This window comes from Condylura cristata, unplaced genomic scaffold (assembly GCF_000260355.1).
Source record: "Condylura cristata isolate star-nosed mole 26May11 unplaced genomic scaffold, ConCri1.0 scaffold00024, whole genome shotgun sequence".
NCBI lineage: Eukaryota > Metazoa > Chordata > Mammalia > Eulipotyphla > Talpidae > Condylura > Condylura cristata.
Window position 1 is genome coordinate 21,557,565 of NW_004567125.1, and position 26,512 is coordinate 21,584,076.

The window sequence follows — 26,512 nt, forward strand, 5'->3', positions numbered from 1 at the left end:
CATAATTAGTCAGAATAGGCAAAAGATACAGAGTGAGAATTAGCTTTCAGTGTGGTTATTCTGTACAGAATTCAATGATTAGGAAATGCATGATAATAGAGCCTGGCTCACCTAGGCTGTTTTCCTAGTACCATTTTTTTTTAAAAGATTTATTTATTTATTCATATAGAACTGGGGTACAGGCCAGAGATGCAGAGGGTGAGAGGATTCACCAGAGACAGAGCAGGGAGCAGAACAGGCAGATCAATGAAGTACACTGCTGAGGGGAGCAGCGGGCAGGTCAGGAGAGGTCTGCCACACCATGTGGTCACCTCGGGGGCAGGGGGGAATCGAACTCATGCGGAAATGGCTTAAGCTTCTCAGTGCTGTGCTTTAACCCACTGCGCCACAAGGGAGGGCCCCTAGTACCATTTTTAATAGCACCCTTTCACTGTCAAACAAGTCCACGTCTGGACAAGTAATTATGAGCAAAAAGAAAAGAGAATCTCAAGATGATGCTAACAGATTTTAAACCTGGATTAATAAGGAAGGTAGTGAAGTAACATCTTTAGAAACATAGGGGTTTCTTGAAAAGATGAAAATTTCAATTTGGACAAGCTGAGTTTTCCATGGAGGTGAGGACTTATTTAAGAGAGATAAGCACTTTGCCTGTGGATTTGCGCTGTATCACGTGAAAGAAAGCATCATTGACCTAAAAAAAAATCCAAAAATTGTGGTCAGGACTGCATATATGCATATCTTAACAAACACTTATTGCTGGCTCAATTCTTAAAGTGGCTAAAGGGCTGAAATATGTCACCCATGAACAACATACAGTTCACTGTACGGTGCCAACTAACTAATCCCCAGAAAATCAAAGTAAATCAATATTTAAGAATAACCCAACTTCAGGTATTTTTTCTCTCCTAAAATATGATTATTGATATTATCAGATAAATTAGAGCAGTAAAATGCCCTAGGGCCTGTCCATAATCTATTGTAATATTTCTCTGTGTCCTGACTTTTAAAAACTTTTATATAATTTATCATTTTATGTTTTACAGCACTGTTCATTTTTGTACAATGTTTGCTTTCTCCTCTCAGTCCCCACAGAATTCCCACCACAATTCACCCATGCACCACGCCTTAGGCCCTCTCGTGTGCCCTCCCCTTCCCTGTTTTGAGCTCTCTCCCTCCTCTCCCCTGCAGAGTCGTCTCTGATTTATAGTTGCCTGCTAACTTTGTTATTTATTTGTTTGCTTGTTTGTTTGTTTATTTGTTATTTTCCCTGATCCCTTATTTGGTTCCCCTCTATTCCTCCTATAAGTGAAACCATCCAATATTTTTTCTTCTTTCTGACTCATGTCCTAATTTTTGAGAGAGTTGAGCCACTGCCAGAAGAATCAATATTCCAATTTCTTACAATGTTTATCTCTTTGTTAAATTTTTCCTGTTTTTAGTCATGATTAAAATTATAATTAATTTCCAATCCTTTTTTAGAAATTCAAGGCTAGAGAGCACAAATTAAAAATAGAGAATAATCAAGACAGTGTGATATTGGTGAAAGAATAGATTGATAGAATCACAGAGCCTAAAATTATACCTACAGAAACAGTCAACTCATCTTTGACAAAGCAGTAAAGATAATTCAATGGAGAAAGGATAGTCTATGAATAAATGGTGTTTGAACAAATGGCCATTATATGCAAAAATAAATAAATAAAACACTGTCTTTACATCTTTTCACAAAAATAAGCTGAAAATGGATGTCATACCTAAATATAAAGGCAAAACTAAAAGTAAAACTTAAATTCTGAGTTACATGTCTTGAGTAGAGTTTCTAGACACAACACCAAAGCATAATCCATGAAAGAGAAAACTGGTAAGTTGAACATCATTGAAATTTTAAAATTCTGCTCCATGAAAGGCAGCTAAGTATGAAAAGAGGCCCTCCCTGGTGGTGCAATGGGTTAAAGCGCAGCACTAAGAAGCTATAGACACTTCAGCAAGAGTGTCTTGGATAACTCTGCTCCAGAGATTATCCATATGGCCCCGCAGACCTCTCCTGACCCGCCCGCTGCTCCCCTCAGCAGTGTACTTCGTCAATCTGCACTGTTCGACTCCCACTCTGTCTCTGGTGAATCCTCTCACCCTCTACATCTCTGGCCTGAACCCCAGCTCTGTATGCATAAATAACTAAATCGTTTTTCTAAAAGTATGAAGAAACAAGCCACAGCCTGGAAGAAACTGCTTTGCAAAACACATAGCTGATGAAGAACTTTTACCTAAAACATACAAGGAATTCTTAAAACTCAACAATAAGGATGGACACCATGGACTACTATGCAACAGTGAAGTGGATACAGGACCAGCAACACACTCTAAAAGACAGTGCTGAGTAAAAATTAAGAACACCATTTAACTTGAAAATAAGTTAACACATAAAATAATTCTGAGTGTTTTACAAGGAAATACAAATCCAAAGATATGCACACACACACACACATGTCAGAGACTGACTCTGAGGGGAAGCAAAAAAAAAGATGGGGGTGGTAGCAGGAAAAGAGGATCAAGTGAATAAGGTAAATATAGACAGCCAGAAATATACAGACACAAAATGAAACACAGGTCTTGCATGGTCCAACCATAAAAATGTGTTTTCATGCAATGAGGATTAGGATTAACTAACACTCTCCCCCAAAACCTTAAGAAAAATAAAGAAAAACAGGCAGAGAAAAAATCGTGCAAACTCTCTGCAGCTTGACATCCTGATTTCAAAGACATCTGCCTTTTGGTTCTTTGTGCCTTGATGAGCCCAATCTAAGCAAATTCGGACTCACTCACTGGAGGTGGAAGAGGTCTAAGACAGATGGTTTGAAACACTCATCCCCAGTCTGTCAGTCACTGAACGGTACATCTCCATGTGATTCACAGCTGCTTCACTTTACCTATCAGTTACAAGTTGCTTGTTGCCAGAGATCTGTCACAGCCCAACCACAGAAAGTACAAACAAGCATAATTTGAGTCAGTGATAATCTCCTCACCCGGCATCCTAGGGAAATGAGGACTCTCCTACAAATACATGTTGCCACGAAAAAAAAAAAAAAAGTTGCCCCTTCAACTGCTACAGCTTATTTTTAAATTTTACATATAAGTCTTTATGAAATGTAGTACCCATTTACCTGATGTCTTTATAAGATAATATAGCAGGGAAAGCATGACCTTTTTGTACCATGACTTGGGAAGCTCAATTATGAATACCACATTCATAATTGTTTTTCAGATGTTCTGTACATTCTCTGTCCAGCTTCCACTTCAGTGGCCACTTCTGAAAATAACCCAACTCTACCCCTCTCTGCCTGTGGTTTCTACCTGGATTGTGAAAACAGACAACAACCAGAGATGTTAGGAACTGGATGTTTCTTTAATACGAGAGACAAGTGAAGCGCATGGCTTCAGACCAGAGCCTTTTGATAGCTCATCTGCATGCCCAGGACACTGCCCTCCGCAACCTACCAGCTGTATTACAGAGTAGGAGGCTGCTCTACACCCATACGTAAAGAAGGTACACAGGCTGCACCCCAGAACCCGCTCTCTGCCTTGCAGAGGATGAAGCCATAATTAAATTTGTCTCTAGAGATATGCAACCTGGAATTTGGGGGCAGAGTGAGGCTACTGCTTTTGTTTTAGGTTCTGCTGTTGGCATTTTTAATTAGCCCATCAAACAGGAATAATCAGAGTAACCTATCGTTGCCTAAATATATTATGCTGACTCATGCTTCCTATTAGACACCAGCTCTTTCTTCCCTCTAGCGCAGTCTTGTCCTGAGATATTCCCAATTCAAAAACAATTCCTCAAGTCTTTTAGTTTTCTTGACTGGCATACAAAATGTACTCAGTAAATGTTTGATGAATAAAACTCATGAATGATGAATATATCTGGGACTAAAATGAATTGTTTCTAAAAGGTGAAAACATTTAGTTAGTGACACATTTGTCCTAAGTGAATTTTACTCATTATTATGACTGCTCTCACACAAGTTGATCTTCATCTTTTCTAAAAGGCAGTCATGCATTTCACCAAAAAGGAGATACAGATGGCAAAGGAGATACTTAAGACCCTGGTTCACTACAGAACCTGCAATCAGATACCACTGCACACCTATTGCAGTGGCTCAAATTAGAGAAACCAACTGATAATACCAAGTTCTGGCAGAATTAGGACAACTGGAACTCTTATACATTTTTGGTGGAGATGTAAAACAATACAACCTTTTTGATAAACAGTTTGATAGTTTATCAAAATTTAATCATAGAGCTGCAAATAGATTCAAATAAAATCTTGAAATGTTCAGACAGTGCAAGCTGGAACACCGTTTCTTATGTAGAATATACCAAAAGAAAGAAAGAAAAAAAATTTATATACTGTAGTCTTCACTAGGACTACAGTCAGAATGGTCTTTTCTGCAAAAATTATGAACTGAAGAGACTGAGACAGAATTATTCCTCAGTAACGAAGGCATAGAGAGAGAGATGCTGACAGAGCAAGTTTGCCTGTTCTGAAAGAACGTCAACATGGGCATTTTGTAAGATTTATCAGTGATATCTTTTAAATTGATGTTTTTCTCTAAAGACTGTGGTAGTATAGAGGGTTATGAATCCTGCTCTAAAATAAAGTCAATAAAATGTCTGAGTAAATAAAGATTTAAAAAAGAAGTTAAGCATAGCACATGACCCAGAAATCCCAGGCCCCCTTAAACAATAAAAACATGTCAATACAGAACTTACTCTTAATCACTGAAAATTATCAATTCCATACAGTGAATTATTATTCAGCGATGAAAAAGAACACATACCTGAATATATGAAAGCATAGATGAATTGCAGAAGCATTATGCAAAGTTGAAGGAGTCAGATACATTAGGATATGTACTATATGATTACATGTCATGACATGTAATAAAAGGTAAAATTATAGGGGCAGGGTTACTTAGAAAACAGAACCTAAGCAGGACAAAATGTATGGCCCAATGTTTCACTGCAATCACACAGAGGTAAGGATGAGGGACAAGGTGAAAAAAAATAGGGAAGATGGGAGAGAAACCACAAGGTTTGGTTGTAGCTGCAGGGGCCGTGTTCACCACCAAACCTCTGGAAGAGACGTGGGACATCACACCACCTGCATGTCAAAACAGTCCAGTGAAAGGAGGAAAAGGATTGAAGGACCTATCTTCACCCCCAGGGGTAAATTCCCCAAGCCCTCTAGATTGTATTACCCAGATCCCCACATAGAGTTTCTGGGGAAGCCAGTACTTCAATGGGCACTTCAGAACAGATGTCTGTACCAAAGCTGCAGCAGATCATGCTCTGATGAGCAAAATGGAGACATTGGTCCCTGGCAAAGCAAAAGGCCACCAGCAACACTAGGCAATGGGCTCCAGGGGCCAGCTCTGGGCTGCAGGATGACAGGAATGGACATGTGATCCAGCAACGTAGACCAGTGATAAGTGGGCTGGCAGATATGGGCAGGGCCATAAACTAGGTCTGAAAAATGGTTTAAACTTAGTGTGCTCTGTAAACAAAAAGCAAGTTTTATGAATGTTTTTTAAAAGATTTATTTGTTTATGCCTACAGAACTAGGGTACAGGCCAGAGGTGTGGTGAGTGAGAGGATTCACCAGAGACAGAGTGAGGAGCAGAACAGGCCGACTGACAAAATACACTGCTGAGGGAAGCAGTGGGCGGGTCAGGAGAGGTCTGCCACACCATGTGGGTCAGCTCCCTGGCCCAGGATTGAACTTGTGCTGCAGTAACTTTGGAGAGCTTCATGTTGCAGTGCTTTACCCCATTGCACCACCAGGGAGAGCCCTGTTATGAATGCTTTTTAAAGTGTTTGCACAGATATTCTCAGGAAACTTCAAGCAAACAATTTCTATCCACTGATTGTGGCTTTGCCTCAACCAGCTTCATTCTGAGGCCCAACTGGAGACAGTAGTGCCTACATACTGCATGGCCTAGCTCATCTCATTCTCAGGGAAGAGAGGAAAGAACAAGAGCTGCTGGAAACATACAATGTGTCAAATGAGGATCTGAAATATAGCACTTATAGGAAGATGTTCTCTAATAATAGAAGAAATCACTGGGAATATTAATGCAATTGATAATGGTCAGAAACTGTTACTACTAATAATAATGTGGAACCTAACTTGCTTTATGTTTCTGTCCACTTGCTCTTTATTCATTAAGCATTTCAAATAACAAATAGTAGAGCAACAGTCCTCTATATACTGAAAATAAGTGTTTTAAAAACAACTTCTATCCATGAAATCTGTTTTTGTAGTGATTTCACCTGACCTTTATGTACTGAACAGGTTCAGATCTGTGAGGTCTAAACACTGTGTCAGGTCTGGATAGGTTTGGGCAACTCTGTACAAAAAGGAGACGTGGCACAGCTAAACAATGCCAGCCTCTGTGCCAGCCTCTGAACAAACCATGGGGCTAATTCATGATCCACCCAGCATGGCTCAGACATAATTAACAACAAATTCAAAATCTCAGGATTGTGTCTCTAACCCAGCCCTGTATGTCCATGCAAAAGTGTTATAGACCAAGGGATCTGAAAACTTCAGCTCTGTATTTTACAATCACTGTATATTTTGCTTTTAAAATAAATTGGTCACTGTGTGCCTTGACATGAAGCATTTTATGTAATACTCTTCTGCATGCTAGGAAATAGGGTTGTTACTACCCCAATGCAGACAAGAAAATTAAAGAATTGAGATGTAAATAATTTGTCCAGGCCCAGTGAAGTGGTGGAGCCAGGATCTCTGGGGTCTGACCTTAGAGCTCCCCTCAGTCAGTCATTCAACAGGTATGTGCATGCTAACAAGAATCTAGAACACAAAGATACATATAGCACTGGCCCCTCCCCACACGGAGTTCATGGTCTAAGGAATGACAGGCATCAAACAAGTCATTCAAGTTAATAAAAAATATCATGGAAGTCCATACCTTGTATCTAATAAAAAAGCTTCAGCAAGGGGCCTCCCTAATGAAACAGGGGTTAAAAACTCAGCACTATCAAGCTATCATCTGCCAACGCCGCCTGAGTTCTATCCCAGCCAGGGAGTTGACCACACGGTGCCCAGACCTCTCCTGTCTCATCTGCAGCCCCCTCAGCAGTGTATTTCAGTAGATTCATCTGTTCTTTCTCACTCTGCCTCTGGTGAATCATGTCACCCCCTGCAAATCTGGTCTGTACCCCAGTTCGTGTATGCACAAATTAGGAAAAAAGCTTCATCAAGATATAAAAACAACCTAAGTGCTATTGACAGATGACTAGAAAAATATGTGGCAGATATATGCACTGCAGTACTACTCAGCTATGAAGATTAAATCTCACCATTTTAACAACAGGGATGGAACTAGAGGGTATTACACTGAAATAAGTCAGATGGGGAAAGACAAACACCATGTGACTTTGGAGCAGAGTGGTCCCAGGAAAAGGGGAGTTTCCAGGTTCCCTGCCTCACTCAAGGAAGGGAGGAGGAGAAGAAGGGGAAGAGACTGGAGAAGGAAAGAAGCAGGATAGAGAGCCAGAGATCAAGAGGAGGCACAGGGAGCAGAGAGTTGTCAACCAACTGCACTTGCTTTTTAGTCCTGGATGAAACTGACATACGTGAGACCCATGGGGAGGTTATGATGGTAGCTTCGATTTTGATTTTGATTTTGCTCTGCTGTTTCTGACCCTTTTCTATGGGTCCCCACCAGAATGTGCCTTAGACTTGTGACAAGCTTTCTGGCCTCAGATGCCCTGCTTTGAGCCAACCCTGTTTGGTTGAGCATTTTACCCACAAGAGGATGGGGAGCTTTGGATGCTTCATTTGGAACCTACCTTCTTTATGTTTTGTTGTTGTTGTATACTAATTGTATTAAAGTTCCTTTCCTTAAGGGTCTTGTGCACTAGAGTATGCTTTGTTGTGATGCAGCAGATGGCAGGTTTGAGGGGCCTGGGGTGCCCCCTCCCTGTCCTATAACAGTTTCACAAACAAATAGATGAGCTAAATATAACAATAGTAAACTTTTAAGTTATTAGGCCAAGTAAGTGTTGGTCAGAAGGGAAGGGACAGAAGGAGGTGGGTCAATCTGGTAAAAAGGGTCCATTATATGGTGAAGGATAGAACTGGACTTTTAGGGTGAACTTATTATAGTATGTAGAGACATGATTTATAATGATGCACACCCAAAACTTACATAATGTTACAATGCAAGATTACTTCAATTAGAAAACATTTTTTAAAGTTCTTAAGTAAAATAAAATGAAAAACTGGGGTATAAAGTATGTGGTCATAGTACCAATTTGGCTAAAGGCCAAATCTTTAGGTCCACATATTAATGAAAAAATACAAGCTAGAAGGCAACAATATCTCTGGAACCTTCCCTTTCACTCTTTCTCTCTCTCTCTCTCATACACACATAGTGGTCACTTTCCAAAAAGATTCTGATAAATATATTTTGCCAATACTTAATTAATTTACATCACCCAGGCTTTAGTGTTAACTGAAATGAATTAGATATTCACTTAATCATATTTACTTCAACAGAACAAATCATAGATGCTAGAAAACACTCAGGAAAATTCAAGATTCTAGCTTGAAAAACAAGATAGTTTTTTTTAATACAGAAAAATTCTCCAGTAGATGGATAAACTTCATCTAGAATAAGGGGTCTAAGAAAGAACTTTCTGGCTTATTTGCAAAGAGTTTGACAGCCACAAGGCCCCCAGATTCTGTAGTGAGACCAGCCTAGATTAGATTCTGAGTCTGTCCCTTACTAAATGTTACTGGGCAGTTTTGTAGCCTCTACAAGTCTTGATTTCTTCAACTGTGAAATGTGATAAAAATGGTTCCTATCTCAAAGGGTTGCTGTGAATATTAAATGAGAAAATGGGCATCAAATGTTTCCAGAGTTCCTGACTCATAACAAATAGCTCATGTATGGGAACTACCATAATTATTATCATCATTCCTCTAAATAGTCTGCATATTGAAAGACACAGAAAGAGAAGAAACAGTAAATGAATGGTGGATGAATGACTGAAACTGTTAGGGACCATGGCCTCAGAAAGCCCAGTGGTAACAGGAAGAGCAGCAGAGTGGGAAGAATTAAATAAGTCCTGTGGGCAGAGTCCTGACTGGAAAGAAGGGCAAATGGGAGCTGACAGGCGGATAGCAATTAGACAGTTAATTTGTGTTTAAGAGAAGAAAGAACTTCATTGTGAGTAATTAAAACACCTCTGGCTTTCTTTCATGCCTGAGCAACACCCAGAACACTTCAATGGAGAGCAGAGACAGGTCAAACAAGAGTGCTTTTCTATTCCTGTTCTGCCTGTTCAACCTTATCCCATCTCAGCAGTACACATGAGCATGAAATAAAGCAAACCTCAGTTTGTAAAATCACATGAGAAAATCCACATGATGGAAAGGGACCTGGCAACTCTGGCAACTGGTGGTTCTCAAGTTCCTAAGCCACAAATCTTCACTTAAAGGTGTAAAAAGTAAAAAACATAGCTACTCAGGCCACAGCAGAGCTGTGGTCTCAGAATCCAGGCAGCTCAAGTGTACAGCTGCCCACCCCCAGCATGCAAGTCACACCTGCCACCCATCTACTGTAGCTCCTAAGACATAACCTGAAAGTCACTGATGCTGGCCTATCCCTCAGTTTTATTGATCTGGACACTTAAGGTCAAGAAGGTGAAGAGGGCCCTCCCTGGTGGACAACAGGTTAAAGTGCAGCACTACAAAGCTAGCCACAGCTGCCTCAGCACAAGTTTGATCCCCAGCCAGGGAGCTGACCCACATGGTGACTCACATGGCACAGCAGACCTCTCCTGACCCACCCGCTGCTCCCCTCAGCAGTGTACTTCATCGATCTGCCTGTTCTGCTCCCTGCTTTGTCTCTGGTGAATCTTCTCACCGTCCCTGCTCCTCTAGTCTATGCCCAGGTCTGTATGCATAAATAAATCTTTTTTTAAAAAGGTGAAGAACTTACACAAAGTTACAACTGGGGGGGGGAGGCACCAGGGAAGAAGGGGTAAAATCTAGAACTAATGTTGTACCAGCTTTTAATGGCCAGCCAGGCTCTCCTTTTACCATCAATGTTACCTTCTTGATGTGCAAGCCAAAAAGATAAGAAAAAAGGAAACCATATTTGAAAAGAATGTGCCTCCTCAGAAGGGAAAGAACATAGAAATGGAAGGCTGGTGAGCAATGCAGTCTGGCACTGACAGCTTGGACTCCACTAATCTGCATTTGAACAAAACATCTTCTTCAATGGCTGACTACATTTACCAAAACAGTTTTTGAACATTAAAATAAATGAAGCCCAAAAAAAAAAAGAAAGAAAGAAAAAGACTTCACAATTCATGCTTAACAGATTTGCATTTACAACTATTTCCCATATACATGCACACAATTACACTTTAGAGGAAGTTTAAGCCACATTAGGGGGCCTTTGTGGGACTAAAAAAAAAGGAGTGACTAGCCAACAAAATTAACTACAGTGACTAATGGATGACTTCTAGTCTTATGATGCCAGGCATGATTTAGTGTGTGGATCACAGAAACCCAGCCTAGATCATCTGGTTGTACTTTAAAGCACCTATATTCTAAAATCAAAGGTCAAGTTAAGTGCTTCCTTCTTGAGCGCCTATGTTGTGGAGTTCAGAGTTCATATGAGCACATGTAAATTATGCTCTAGAGCACTGTGACTTACCACTGTTTCAGACACCAGCTATATAGGCAGAGCCCTCAAAGTTCAGCTCGTCCACGCCTCAGCAGATGCTGCTTCCAGGGTGGCTCTTTAAGCTTGAGTCCACAGTCACGAAACACAAAGACTGAGAAATCCTGGCACACTGCAGCCTGTGAGACCCCACTCGCCTGCACTGCATTTTCACATTTTCATTCCAGACAAAGAGGATCTATAGCAGCCAGCAAAACTGTCTAGTGGCTTGATGCAGTTTACTTCCTGGACTTATCCTTACCACATCTCTTAAAAGCATCTTACCTCCTCCAGCTTAAAAACTGCTCCAATATATGGCTGGATGAGCCCTTGTTGACAATACTGAAGGGCTGATGACAGACTCCTGGAGAAGACAGGGAAGTTCTCACGTTGGTATCGGCCCCAGTACAGTCCCATGGCAGAGATATTCTTCAGGAGGAGAAGGTTGGCTGGCAGAGATGCAATGGTTCCGCCAGCAAATCCCACTACCACAATCCGGCCTTCCCATGCCAAGCTGGAAGGAAAGAAGAGAAAGGGAAGACATTGTAAAAAGCAAGGTACATTCATACCCACTAGGACTACTAAGGGAAAATGAAGGAAATAACAAGTGTTAGCAAGGATAGAGAGAAACTGGAACCTTCACCCATTGTTGGTGGGAATGGAAAATGATGCACTATGGAAAATGTATGGAAGCACCCCCAAAAATTCAAAATAGATCTACCATACAATCCAGCAACCACACTTCTAGGTATATATCCAAAAGAACTGATAGAGTCTGAAAACATGTTTTCACACCCATGTTCACAACAGTGCTATTTACAACAGCCAAGAAGTAGAAATCAACCAGATGTCTATCAACTGATAAATGAATAAACAAAATGTGGTTTATAGTAGAATATTATTTAGCCTAGAAAAGGAAGGCATCCCATTATATGCTACAATACCAATGAACCTTGAGGAGATTATATTCAGTGAAGTCAGTCAGTCAGTCAGTCACAAAAAGAAAGATGTATCAAATTCACATAGATAGAAAGGATAATGGTGGCTACAGGAGCTGGGAAATTAGTCAATGGATATAGAATGTCAGATTTGCAAGATTAAAAAGTAGTGATCTGTTTTACAATATGGACATACTTTACTGAACTGGACATATTATAGTAAATCTTACATTATACATATTTTTACAATAATAAAAAATGTAGAGAGGTAAAATAAAGCAGATGTTTTAATTCATGGAGACAGAAAGTAGAACACAATTTACTGAAAGTAGGGGAGAAAAAGAAAGTCTCTTCTTCATGTGTGTAGAGCTCTTGTTGGGTATGATTAGACAATATTGTTAGTACAGTTAATACCACTGGATGATACATTTATAAATATTCAAAATGGTAAATATTAATTTACATATAATTTACTATATATGTATATATCTCTATATATTTATATTTATATATTTATATATCTATATATATATATATTTATATATATATATATTTAGTATATATATATAGATATATATTTTAGAAAACAAAACAACATGGGTTAAGCCCAGAGCTAAGAACTCTTCTTGATCTTACAAACTGGCAGAAATGACCCATTATGAGCCATTATGAGTTCACTGATAGGAAAATTCCAAAAATAAGCCAAAAGGAAGATAGTAGAGAGCCAGAGAAACTAAAAAGTTTTATAAGGAGACTCACTTTAGAATCTAGGCTGTCTAGTTAGCCACCTCAACCACTTTGAGAAAGCTATAAACAAATGCCATTCCCTATGCTGTTCTCTGAAACAACTCAATTGGAAGATTTCAAAGTGAGGAAGAAGGAACAAGAAACTAGACACTTGAGGGAAGTATCATTTGCTTTATATAAAGACTGGCTTTAGAACTCCTGTAAGTTATGTACTTGTCTAGAGAGTTCTGAGGAATCTACAAACATGTACAAGTTTTCTGCACCCATTATGATGCACCATACAGTGCATGCTAAGCAATGCATTATAAAAATAAATTCTGTAAGCATCTTTGATATAAAATGTTTATCCTTGTTTGCTTTTTTGCTTTTCTTCTTTAGATGGGAAATGAGAGGCTGTTGTCAAAACACAGTGAACAAGAAGGCAAAAGAAGGTATTAGCCGCCCTCGGTGCTGGATCCCCTTCCTCTGCATTCCCTTTCCTCTTTTTTTTTTTTTTTTAAAGATTTATTTATTTGTGCTTACAGAACTGGGGTACAGGCCAGAGGCTCAGGGGCGGCGAGAGGATTCACCAGAGACAGAGTGGGGAGCAGAACAGGCAGATCGACGAAAACCACACCGCAGAGGAGCAGCGGACGGGTCAGGAGAGGTCTGCCACGCCATGTGGTCACCTCCGGGGCAGGCGAGAATCGAACTCATGCAGAAGCAGCTTTAGCTTCTCAGTGCTGCGCTTTGACCCGCTGCTCCACCAGGGAGGGCCTCCCTTTCCGCGTAAGCACGATACTGGGCACAGGGCAGCAGCTCTCCAGAATAACAGAAGCACCGCTGGGAACCTACTTTCTGATTCTGTTTCTTCCATTTAAAGTGAGACAAACTGAAAAAACTAAAGTGCTAGCAGGATGATATGAGAAACAATACCACTATTATGAGATATTATTGTCCTGATAGATAGCATTATCAAGATTATTATTTCAACCAGAGCTGTTGGTTGAAAACAGAATGAGAATTGGTGTGGCAATAGCAATCCTACTATATATCCAGTGATGTATTTTTAATAAAATAAATTGAGGCGATGTATATAGTGCTGGCTGCTTCAAAAATATCTGCACCTAGCTACCCAGTGGACTGCGGGTCAGGCACCCCAGTAATTCTACCATCTGAACAGTGGTAGAATTCTCCGCACCATGTATATAAAGTAGTTAGTGGGAGCTGGCATTGCTGAATTTAACACATGTACAATTTTTAAAGCATCTGACATTGCCAACCAGAGAGTCTGCAGTCATTTTTTGGCTATCTTCCAGTGGGTATTTTGTTTTTGCTATATTTAAGCATTTCCTGATTTTCCCTCTGCTTCTATTCCTTTTTCACCCACCCACTCAGCTGTCTGGTTGATGCCGATGCCTACAGGAAAAGTGAGCAGCAAAGAAGAAAGAGAAGCAAAGCCAGAAGGCAGTCAGGGTCTGGGAAGGTCTCAGCACCTTTTGGGAGTCTAGCTCACCCACCCCCCAAAGAACACCTCACGCACCTGCGAAGAGCCTCCAGGAAGACATCTCCTCCCACAGTGTCAATGGCCACATTCACCCCGCCACTGCCCACCAGCTTCCTCACAGCCTCCTTCAGGCTGCCCTGCCCATAGTTCAGAGTGGCCTGTGCACCTCTTCGCATTGCCAGCTGGCACTTCTCATCACTTCCGGCTGCAGCTATTACCTGCATAAAGAACAGAAAGCTTCTGATGACCAAGGTCTAGAATGTGTACCCAGAGCACTCACCTAACTACCCAGACTCCACCCAAAAGGTACTAAGCAAGGAGACCAATGTGACCCTGCTGTCCTGGTATCAGCCTCAAATCCACACTTCAGACCCAACACATAGCTCCTCCCCTACCCTCCCCTGCCCCACTGGCCAGGGGAGCTACATTTCCAAGAATCCTGGAGCTTCAATGGGTCTAGCTCAGAGATGGTTCAGGGGACACTCAACAATCTTCAAATGCAAGTTAAAATTGCCATTTATCGGGCAGTAGAGCTAAAAAGACACTTCTCCAAAGGGGAAATGCAGATGGCCAACAGGCATATGAAAAAATGTTCAACATCACTCGTAATAAGGGAGATGCAAATTAAAACCACAATGAGATACCACCTCACCCCACTGAGAATGGCACATCTTCAAACAACTAGCAACAACAAATGTTGGCGAGGATGTGGAGAAAAAGGAACTCTCTTGCACTGCTGGTGGGAATGCAAACTAGTACAACCACTATGGAAAACTGTTTGGAGGTTCCTCAAACTGCTAAACATGGAGCTTCCCTACGACCCAGCAATCCCACTCCTAGGTATCTACCCAAAAGACACAAAAACACTGATTCAAAAAGATACCTGTACCCCCATATTTATTGCTGCTTTATTTACAATTGGAAAAACATGGAAGCAGCCCAAATGCCCAAAAGTAGATGACTAGATAAAAAAGATGTGGTACATATATACAATGGAATATTACTCAGCAACCAAAAAAGAGAAACACATGTCTTCTGCAGCAACTTGGATGGAGCTGGAAAAGATCATGCTTAGTGAGATAAGCCAGAAAGAGAAAGAAAAATACCGGATGTTTCACTCATAGCAGGAGTATAATGGACCAGGCGAGAAAATAACAAAAATAATGAACAACCATATACTGGAGACATTTTGTGGGGGTGGAGTGGGGAATGGGATCAAAAACGGGGGGGTGGGGAGGGAAATGCACGGGATTATGGTGATGGCACACGGGTGACTTGGTGCTGGGAAACCCGCAGGGATTACAATTGAGATGGAAAAAAAAATGTACAAAATGATGTAAAAATAAACTTTTGTAATAAAAAAATAAATAAATAAATAAATAAATAAATAAATACTTGCCATATAAATAAATAAATAATACTTGAGGCAAGTAGTACGAATGTAAGCTAAACACAATGCTTAGAGACAAAAAGGCAAATTAGATTAATGTGATGGGGTGAGCATAGAAGATTCCAAAAGTACAAATAGGAAGTGCCCACCAAATCCAGGTGATTAGGAAACATATCCCAAAGAGTAACTCAGTGGAAAAAATCTTGAAACCAGGCAGACTGAGTTCAAATCCTGACTCTTCCAGTCTCTAGCTGTTTTACTTTAGGTGAATTACTTAGTAAGAACGTACACTTGCATCATGCATACTATGTGCTAGGCACGAGTCTAACTGCTTTACATATATTAACTCATTTAAACTAAATAACCCAATAACTTACGCACTATTTTATCCTCATCTTAGAGGTGGACAAACTAAGACAAAGATTGCCTAAGTTTGGGGAGTCAGAACTAGAATCCAAACTTGGGTGATCTGTTCTCTGTCAACTCAAAGTTTCAGTTATCTTTAAATAAGATTTATTTTAAAAATTTAAATGGGATGCTGTATGTAAATCACTTGGAAAACAAAGTATAAGATACATTGAAACTATTGTTATATATATGCAATCCTTTGTTCTATTTAAATCTCATAAGAACACTAAAGGGGAAGTACAATTTCTCCCCTTGTACTTAAATTCGGAGAGGTTAAGTAGTTAATCCAGAATCATCTAGGCAGTAGGTGGTAGAACATTTATTTCAACATCACCTGACTTCAAAGCCCATTCATTTCTACTCTAACACACAAGGGCCTGGCAAAAAAGGCACAGATCGCTTTGGTCACAGTGTACAGAAGTCTGTGGTTCAGGAGTCCCTAGAAAAGTTTCAAATGCTTCAGCATTGTTTTGAATGGCCTACTAGCACCCACCAGCTCAAGCACTTTGGCCTCAAGGTGACACTCAGGACTCACATTCACACATCCAGAGAACATCAGAGCCCTTAAAAAATTCCAAATTCATGTATAACTACCTGAAACTGAAAGTTATCTTCAAACCCTCAAATAACTGTGGTTCAGTGCAAGCTACTAGCACCCCATGGACGCAGACACAGGCTAGGGTCAGGCACCCCAGGATTCTCCCTGGGTCCAAATGAGACCTACTGTGATTCCTTTTCTCTCTTGGTAACTCACTTTCTTTACCTGTGAAATAGGGATAATAAACACCTACATTACCTGTCTCCCAAGGGTCTGTGAGGATGGTGGGTAAGAAAATTTCTAGGGACACACTTTGACAGCAATATGAAATGTTGTGAATAGAAAGTGTATCAAATGGCCTGTTCCGACGAGGTGGAGAGATAACATCATTTTTATTCTTTTTTTGGTTTGCTTTTGCTGAAAACCTTTCTTGCAATTAAGGAAAATACATCTTTGAATAATTTTAATATCTGAATTGCAGAGAACTGTTCTATCTATTTAACCTTCTTTAACTATTTGCAGCAAGTGGTATAACTTTCTGAGAAATGTTAGTCTAAGGTTCTAAGCAATGAGATTAATTTTGGTATCCCCCACTAAGAGAGGTGCTAAAAACCCTCCTTTAAACATGAAAATGTGTTAATATTCCATGAGGAGACCTTGTCTATTTAGGATTGTTTCAGAACTCACAAGTTTTTCCCAAAAGGGACTTAGTGAAATAAAAGAAAGCTATCACCAGAAGAAATTCCAGATTGATGCAATTATCTCCAAACTTGTCTGTCTTGGTGCTTTCTGGATACTGCAATTGCAGGCACCATGGGAACCTCACACTCCACAATCCAAAACTTCAGCTCACCATTTCCCCATGCATTCCAATCTCAATAAATGGCAGGTCTGCAAGTTAACCTAGTTTGCTCCTTCCCACTCAATCTCTATTAATAACAGGATCCCTTTTTAAGAGATTTTTACCAACATGCCATGCCTTCTAACGGGCACATTCATTGCACATGTAATCTCAATATTGTCACAACCACCCTAAGAGGAAAGCATTATTTTGCAAAGGAGGGAACTAAAGATATTAAGCTAGAGGAGAGCTGGTATCTGAATCTATGTGCTACTTGGGTGCTTTTCCAGTCACCAAATTCTCTACGTTCCTCTACTTTAGTATTTCTCAATTCATTCCCTTCATGACCTCAGTTAAAGTACCCTCATTGCTGTCTTGAATTGCTCCTAGCAACTGCCCAAGCCAGCCATGAACTTGCCCCCTCCCCCCTCCACTACTACCAGAATGAACCCTGCAAAATGCAAAATGATCACGTAAATTTCTGATTCAAAATCTTCAATAGCTTCTAATAAAACTTCAAATGCTTGAGTCTGTCCTGCTCATGCCTGGCATCTTCCACCACTCACCATACAATTTCTTTGCTCTGCAGATGGTATTTGCCATTTCCTGAATGCATCATGTTCCTATTTCTGTGTCTCCTGATATGTCTTCTGATCACTAAAAAGGCCTTCACTTCCCTCCTCACTCTACTCAGTTACACTCAGTCCTCACTCAAAAGTGAGTTTCAAAAAAGTGTAACTGCTCCAGTTCCTCCATCCCTGACATGCACAGTCTTGAAGAGAGGCCCCATAGAGATGTGGGTTTCTTTTATTTCAAAGTGCTCAAAATAGACCAGCTCAAGATTCTCACAATTGGTCTCCTGAAAAAGCCCTTCTCTGATATGCAGATTATTTTGATGTGAGAGCAATAAAGAACCTAGAGGCTAGGGAGATGGCAGGCCTTGTCTCTAACCCCTCTGTCTTCTCCCTAAAGAAGAAGTAATCACTGTTCCCTTTAATTACATAGGAGAAAACAGTTGGGAGACATCATCCAGGTAAAGGTTTATCTGCAGACATGCCCCCTCTATCTTTCAGAGTTAAGATAAAGTCATCGCATCCTTGTCATGTGAAGCTTCTTTCTCACTCCTCTTCATTGTCCCAGGCCCTCTCCTCTCATCCCATGGTTTAAAGTTTTAAACCCTATTCTTGCCAGCTGAAATCAGGACCTGAATAATCATTATACTTCCACTTGCGCACATTGTTAAATTGATCTGTTTCCTCTGCCAACACATTTAATGCTATTTTGATGATTCAGCCAGTAGAGAACAACCCAGGGGGTGGGGCATCTTCCCCTGAACCTGGGCACATTCATTCATTCATTAAAGTTATTGCCTGCCCACTATGATATAGCCACCAAACTAGGCCCTGAAACTAGCTTGAGCCAAACAGACACTGTCCTTGCCTTATGGAGATCAGTCTAGCAGAAGGGAGTCATTAATCCAAAAATGACACAAGTAAACAAATACCCACACATTGAGGTGTCTCATATGACAGAGAAGTAGAGAGTGCTATGAGGCCATATATAAATGGGAGGAGGGAGGAGATAAACATTGCCTGTGTGACAGTGAATACTTAAAAAGAGTCATCTGAGCTTAAATTTAAGTTCAGGAGGAAACAACTAAGAGCATTACAGGTAGAGTGAATAAAATCTGCAGAGATTGTAATGCTAGTCATACCTCACCAGGTTTTAGCACCAGATTTACTTCTAGGGACCTTGCTAAATATAAGCAAATTAATGTTAAGGTCCTAGTCTAGGTTACCTTATATGTCCCCTCCCCCACCACCATGTACAAGATTTTAAATAAATGAATGAGCAGGTTCATGTTTGAAAATGAAGGTATAGGTTGTTTCTTTTCATGGAGAATCCAAAATGCAAATACCTTAGCCTGAAGAACGTTTGTTGCCACATCTATCACAGCAAGGCCCGTGGCTCCAGCTGCTGCTGTCACTAAAACAGTTTCTCTGTACCAGAGAAAGGTAAGTGTCACTTCAGAAACCTTCAAAACTCAACCAGTAATTTCATGACTTCATGAATCACACTAGAACTAGGACAATTTAAAGCATGAAGAGAACATGAAGGTCATCTTATCTATCACTTCATATACAGCCTGCTCTGTAACTGTTAGGACTGTCACTATTAGATCAGAGTGGATTTGGAGCAATTTTGAGGACTCCCTGGAAATAGATTTCTTAATTAGGTAGCCTCTTCCTCATTCCAGTGGCGACCCTCCCTTTGGGCTACCACACCAATTTCTGCTGCTGAAATTCTGTCTCCAAATCATTTGCATACTAACCACTGCCAAATTTTAGAAAGTAGCGATTACATTAATAGCCACATTGCAACTAAAACCCACACTCTGGAGCAATCCCGAAGCACAGCCATAAGGAGTGAGGAGCAGTGGGAATGCAAGTGACACAGAGACTTCAGCCCCTCTGCAAGGGAAATATATCAGTTAGGCACATTCAACCAGGTCTTACAGAAACAGGTATCACAGGTCTCCGCTAAGCCCAGAGTGAAGTGAGGGTAAATAAACCAACTCTCTAAACTTCAGTGTTCTCTAGGAGGCCATCTTCAGTGTGGCCAGATTGAGAGACAGTGTTTTCCAAATTCAATTGGTCAAGTGCACAGCTTCCTGCTCCCTCTCTACAAAATACCCGCCACATCACCAGACCCCAGTATTGGGTTGACAACTTCCCTGGTCTTTCCTCTCAGGTAGACTGAACACGCAGTAAAAGTCAGGGCAGAGAAGGTGCAAGACCTTGGTGGGGACTTCTGATACCAAAAATGGGATTCATCTAGCCCATTGTTGTCCACACTGTCCTTACCCAGGCTGGGTACAGGCCCGATGTTCCAGGGCCAAAATAGCAGTACAGTAAGACACAGGCAGGGCAGCAGCTTCTCGAAGGGAAACACTATCTGGAATCTGCCATAGCATCTACAAAAAAAGATAACAGTGATTTAGGGATTAAGTACATGTACCTGGTCATAAGGCTGCTTAGTAAATATAAGTATTTGACTGAGTGAATGATTTTGCAAAGAGAAAAACATCAGGAACCAGTCCAGAAGGAATCAAGACTAAATAAACTGTGGCTAAATTTAAGATGCAGGTGCATTATACTTCAAAAATCCTGAAGCTGGAATCTGGCTCTGGAAAGAATCAATTGATGGAGAACTGAACACAGATAATGGGCATTAAAATAGATGAACTGTAAGGTGTGCCAATTTTATCTCAATAAACCTGAGAAAATAAATATACAATGTTTACCGCTAGGCGGCATCACTCATGGCAGGTCACCCAAACTGGCTCCATTCCCAGAACTGACAAGTCTTTTTCAAGCTCTGTGTTGAGGAGAACCCATTACATCCAGCTCAGAGCCCACCATACCCAACTACGGTCCAACCAGATGCTCCAGGGCTCAGAAAACAAAATGTCCCTCTTCATTAAACCATTCCACAGAAATTTCTGTGCAAGGGTTTCCCTAATGATATAGAAAAAGGAGTTAATATTTGAAAGAAGTTCTTGGCTGAGAAACCAGATACAGTCAAACTTATACAAAGAAAGGGGCAAGAAAGAGCATGATGAGGAATAGGTGGGAATTAAAGAAAAGAAAGGGGGAAACCTCCAAGCATTAATATTAAGTGGTGGCGCTACCTTCTGGTCGGTGATGCATTCTTCAGCCATGCCATTAAAGCCACTCACACCAATAACGCGATCTCCCTGAATGGAAAATAGTATTAAGGGTATCTTCAAAGGTTCAAATGCAAGGACTGTTGAAGGTCCTTGTCACTGACCTCTTCCCAAATAATAAAAAAGAAAGTCTGTCATTCTGAGTCCTTAAGACAAAGGTTTGCCTTAGTTATCTATTCAGAGTTAATGTTTAGTAAGTAATTCAGTCATTTTTTTCAATATCCTGACACCCCCCCCCACCCTGTGCCAAGCTAATCTGAGAACATTTTGGATAGTAATAGGATAGAGAAAGGAAATGGCTGATGTGATTTAGAATCCCAGAGTTAATTTCTTTCACATGTCTGATACTTGAGACTTCTCTATTTTCTCAGTAACCAAAGACTGAGGTGCTGCCTTTTATTAGTCATAAAAATTTTAATGAAATCAGGAACTTCCACTTGCTTTCTTCCCTATTCAGAATGGGTTTCTTCCTCCTCCATCTCACTTCTCTTTGGCCAGGAGGAGCCAGACATTTTGGCTACAGAGGAGTTTAGTATAATTCTCATAGCCACGCACCCACCACAGTTCTATTGATTTCAACTACTTTACCTCTTTCACTGTGCTGACATCTGTGCCTGCCTCCAATACTGTCCCAGAAAACTCCATTCCTAAAACAAATTGTTTAAAGATTAGGTTATCTGCAAAGGCCAGCACCACGGAAATGGGGGCACTCTGACCATCAGCATCTTACCAACCTACTGGAGTTCAGAGGGTCTGTTTCCCCAGGTCAAGAAAAAAGAAAATGGACATTATACCCAATGTATAAGAAAGGGGACTTAGGAGTTCAGTATCACAAGCTGAAATGCTGTCACAGTCCTACTTTTACTGAGGCACAAATGAAATTTTCAAGAATGGGCAAAAAGGCAAGGAATCACAGGGACAAAGGTCTTTGACCCTGAATCCTGAGTCTTTGGGTTCCTACAGCCCTCCAATCACAGCGGTCATCATATTGTAGTTATCTGTTCTCATGTCTCCTCTTTGGGACCATAAGGCCCTCAAAGAATGAACTCTATTTACAGTACTTGACTCAATGGAAGAATTGCTACTGCCTGTCCTTTCTTTTTCTACCACCCAACATCTCTGAGTTTAATGATTACACACTTCTGACTAAAGCTGCCAGAGCAATAGCTCAATTGAGTATTATATCTTCCCCTCTACTCAGCATTTCAGCAAATATAAACCAAGTGAAATGGTTCCAACTGCTGAGATATAACCAAATACCCACAGGGCAAAACACAACAACTGTTTTGCAATCACTGTACCCTTAATAGTATCTATCTGTATAAAATATGCATGTAATGTATGTACACTAAGCTATACTTACATTCCTTTAAATAAATTTCAAAAACAATAACCACTCACTTGCCCACATACCCAGGATCTAAACATAATCAGACTGACCATAATGTAAATCAGATAGTGGGCTGCTAAGAAAATTATAAACTCTTTTTCTTCTTTCTGATCCTTTGATATTAACTTTCTTTGGAAAGGCATTTGTGAGAACTGAGAATTCTAGCTGCAAACAGATGTTTATGATCCTTTGGTGAAAACACAAAACTGGGCCTCCCTGGTGGCTGAAGGGGTTAAATTGCAGCACTGTGAAACTATCCACAGCCACTGCAGCAAGAATTTGATACCCAGCCAGGAGGGTGACCCACATGGCACAGCAGACCTCTCCTATCTTGTTCTCTGCTCCCCTCAGCAGTTTATTTCAGTAGATCGGCCTGTTCGGCTCCCCACTCTGTCCCTGGTGAATCCTCTCATGCCCCCATACCTCTGGCCTGCACCGCAGCTCTTCTATGCATAAATAAATAAATCCTTAAAAAAATAAAATGGTTAACTTTACACAAACAAAAAAGAAAAGAAAATCCAGGCACTATCAAGGACAGAAGGGCATGACTAGGGCCAACGACAATTCTGAAGAAGAGAAAAAATTCATTTGTTCGTTCATCCATCTTTTAAGTGTTTATTGAGCACCTACTATGAGCCAGGTACAGTGCTAAGACCATTATAGGAAGAGTCAAAACTCTCCCTTACAGGGTTCACAATCTGGCAATTCTAATTATTAGTGAGTTGAACATATCTGAGACACCGCTGATGGCAAGCAACATGCCAGGGTAGGGTCTGAGCGGAAATGCTTGGTTCAGAAAATCCTCTGTATCATCGTTTTCTGACACAGTTAACTTAGTCCCTTTATACTCACCAGGTACAAAGGGAAGATGGGGCTTTTCCTGATACTGACCACGGCACACCAAAATATCAGCAAAGTTAACTCCACAGAAATGAACACCAACTCTGACCTGCAAAGGAAAAAAAGCAACAAAGCAAAGGTGCACACTCCATGGAGGAAAAGTTCAGTCAATTATACCAAAATATTTATTGAATACCTACTATATACCAGACACTGAACTAAGAGACTTGAACCATCAAGAGATAAACTGGGCAAGGTTATTGGCTCATGGAACTAAGATAGATATTAAACAATAATTATGAGATTTATGCATTAAACTATAGCTCCTATAAAAAAAAAATGTTGACGATGTGGTGTGATAAAACATAAAGTAGGCATTTGACCATTTAGGAAAGTAAAGAAAAATCCCTGAGAAAATCACATTTGAACAACAAACAGTTATGGGTTAAATTATCAAGTTAGAAGGGGAGGAAGAAAGCCTGGCATAAAAGCAATGCCGAGACACAGGAAATGCCAAGTGCAAAGGGCGTGTGGTAGGGACAAAAGAAAAATCAGTGTGCCTAAAGCACAGAGAGGAGAAAGAGGCGGTGTTAGAGAGCACTGACCACAGCATCCAAGGTTTTATTGAAGATTTTGGTCTTTACTGTAGGAACAACGGGCAGTCACCAAAAGATTTTTTTTTTAAGATTTATTTTATTTATGCATATAGAACTGGGGTACAGGCCAGAGGTGCAGGGGGTGGTGAGAGGTTTCACCAGAGACAGAGTGGGGAGCAGAACAGGCAGATTGACAAAGTACACTGCTGAGGGGAATAGCGGGAGGGTCAGGAGAGGTCTGCCGCACCATGTGGGTCAGCTACAGGACAGGGATTGAACTTGCACTGAAGAGGCTGCAGCTAGTTTGCAGTGCTGCGTCCTAACCTGTTGCGCCACCAGGGAGAGCCTACTATAAGATTTTAAGCAGAGAGGTCACAAAGATCAACTGATTTGGGAATCAGGAATCCTAACAACTAGTCTGAGATCCCTAACATTAGTGTGTTATTCCAGTGTCAGAAGTGAGGGAGGCCTGTAACAGGGTAGTCAGCATTTTCTCTTAGACCTTGTAAGTCAAGTGATTCTTAAAGTATGGTCCCCAGACCATCAACTTCAGTGTCACCTGGGAACTTGTTAAGAATTCAAATTCTCAAGCCCTGCCTACAGAATTAAAAACTCCGGGAACAAGGCCCTCCGTGGTGGCACAGCAGGTTAAAGCACAGCACTGAGAAGCTAAAGCCACTTCAGCATGAGTTCGATCCCCCTCCCAGAGGTGACCACATGGCACGGCAGACCTCTCCTGACCCTCCCGCTGCTCCCCTCACCAGTGTACTTCGTCAGTCGGCCTGTTCTGCTCCCCACTCTGACTCTGGTGAATCCTCTCACCACCCCTGCACATCTGGCTTGTACCCCAGTTCTGTATGCATAAATAAATCTTTAAAAAAAAATACTCTGCGACAAAGCCCAGCACTCTGTTTTAATAAACTGTGGGTGATTCTGATAAAAGTTGACAGTAGAGAACTCTTAGACCAACCCATCTCAACAGGCTTAGAACATAGGAAGAAATGGAGAGAAAGCATCCATGACATTTATTCATGTGTTTTATTTAAACTATCAATTTAGTATGGACAAAATGCACACATCCAACAGTCTTTTAAGCATCTGTCACATGCCAGGCATAATTTCAGACTGCAGGGATTTAACAGTGGGTAATTTCACCTAGTCCCAGATCTCATGAACTAGCAAGGCAGTGTCTGGGCAAATAACCTAACAAAGGAGCCCACATATTGTGTGCATGACACATAAGCTGCTGAATGTAAAGTACATATATGCCAAATCATTCTCCTTGATGCAACTATGAACATCAGCCCTGAATCCCAGACCGCAGACTAGCTGAACGTGCTCACCCAAATTCGCCATTCTCCCTCTAACGGAAGTCCCCAGGCCTAAGATTTACTGAATGCTTCCCGGAGTCCAGGTCTCCGCCTCCACACCAGAGGGCATTGTGTGGACTACCAGGGTGGACAAAGGGACCTCCGCATTTCGGTGAAGTGCCCACAACTCCAATCCAATCCCACCCAAATCACTGCAACACACCAGAAAAGAGTACAAGACATATTCATATGGAAATACAGGCATTACCAGACGGGCTTGGGGGAGGAGAGAGGGCGGATAATTAGATGCTGACACCAAGAGGAAGTAAAGAATGGGGTCCATTTATCTGCATTAAATCAATACCTTGCAATTGGTTCATGCAAAATCGTGTGCAAATCAGAAATCTGTTTCTAAGGCAACGGCTCCAGGGCCTTCAGCTAGAGGCCTACATTTTAGTGTCTGGGGGAACACTTTCTTTAGCACTTTTGGCCTTTTGGTGAAGCCTGAAGGGGCCTTTGTGACCCCGGGCGAAGCTGTGCTCCAGCCTCCTGTCGCCGCCTAGCTGAGCACTCGGGAACTCAATTCCGAGCGGAAGCCTGCGAGGTGTGTGGCGACCGGGAAAAGGCGGGTGTTAGGATTTCCCCCTGATAGGCCAGCCCCCCTACCTCGTGAGGCCGGACAGGGCTGGGGGCGACCTCCTCAATGGCCAGGGGTTGCTTCAACCGGGTGCAGAGCGCGGCGCGATAGTGCCGACTACAGCCAGGCCCGGCTTTCCTGCAACATGGAAAGAGAGTGGGTCACGAGGCCGAGCCTGGGGCTGCCTTTTGGAGCTCAGCCAAAGTCAGGGCCGCACCGAACTTAGGATTTAGCACCTGCAGAGCCAGGCTCGAGGGAAGCACCGACCCCAAAGAGCCGCCGCCATGGCCCCAGCGGAGTCCCCACCGTGGGGTGGTCCTAGCGCGGCAGGAAGAGCCGGGCGCGTCCGCCCCGCCCCGGCCCTCCCGGGAGAGCGGAAGAGCGGCCAGCCGGCGTCTGGTGACTCCCCCGGCCGGGGCTGGCTGCCGCGACTCCCAACACTGCCCGCGCCTGGGAGCGGTTCCGAGGGCCGGCGCGGTGCTTCTGCCAGCGCCCCAGAAAGGTGCGGAGACCCCGGGAAGCAGGAACCTCATCTTACCCCGGGCCTCCCGGGAGGTGGAAAAAAGCAGTAGAAAGAGATCACCTACCCGAATCTAAGTTCGTTAGCAGCCTAATTGGGAGACTGAAAATCACACTGTCAGCACCCAAATACCAAATAAAGGTGCTTGGGCCCGCTGCATGTGAGAAAGCCTAAATGCATGGGGAAGGGTTTTTATGTCTGTATTCTACACAGTACTAAAACTCTACTCTTGTTACTAATTTTCTAACACTTATAGGACCAATTACACTAAAACCATATGTTACTAGCAATCCAAAGCTGAATGGCACTTACAAATCTGAAGATGTTTCTAATTAAAGCCAGGCCAACACTGTTACCTATTTCTGATGCCTACATTATACCTGGGAA

General features: G+C 41.7%; 1 protein-coding gene across 1 annotated transcript; it reads right to left on the bottom strand.

Annotated features, from left to right (window-relative positions):
• Positions 1-383: 383 nt before the first annotated feature.
• Positions 384-26,138, bottom strand: LOC101622513 (quinone oxidoreductase-like protein 2). Its single transcript, XM_012728916.1, is given in 11 exon segments — positions 384-691; positions 11,043-11,271; positions 13,965-14,146; positions 19,024-19,105; positions 19,970-20,079; positions 20,797-20,862; positions 21,421-21,479; positions 23,075-23,171; positions 25,635-25,743; positions 25,842-25,894; positions 25,896-26,138. Coding segments are annotated over 11 exon segments (1,299 nt in total). The 3' UTR covers positions 384-622.
• Positions 26,139-26,512: the final 374 nt, after the last annotated feature.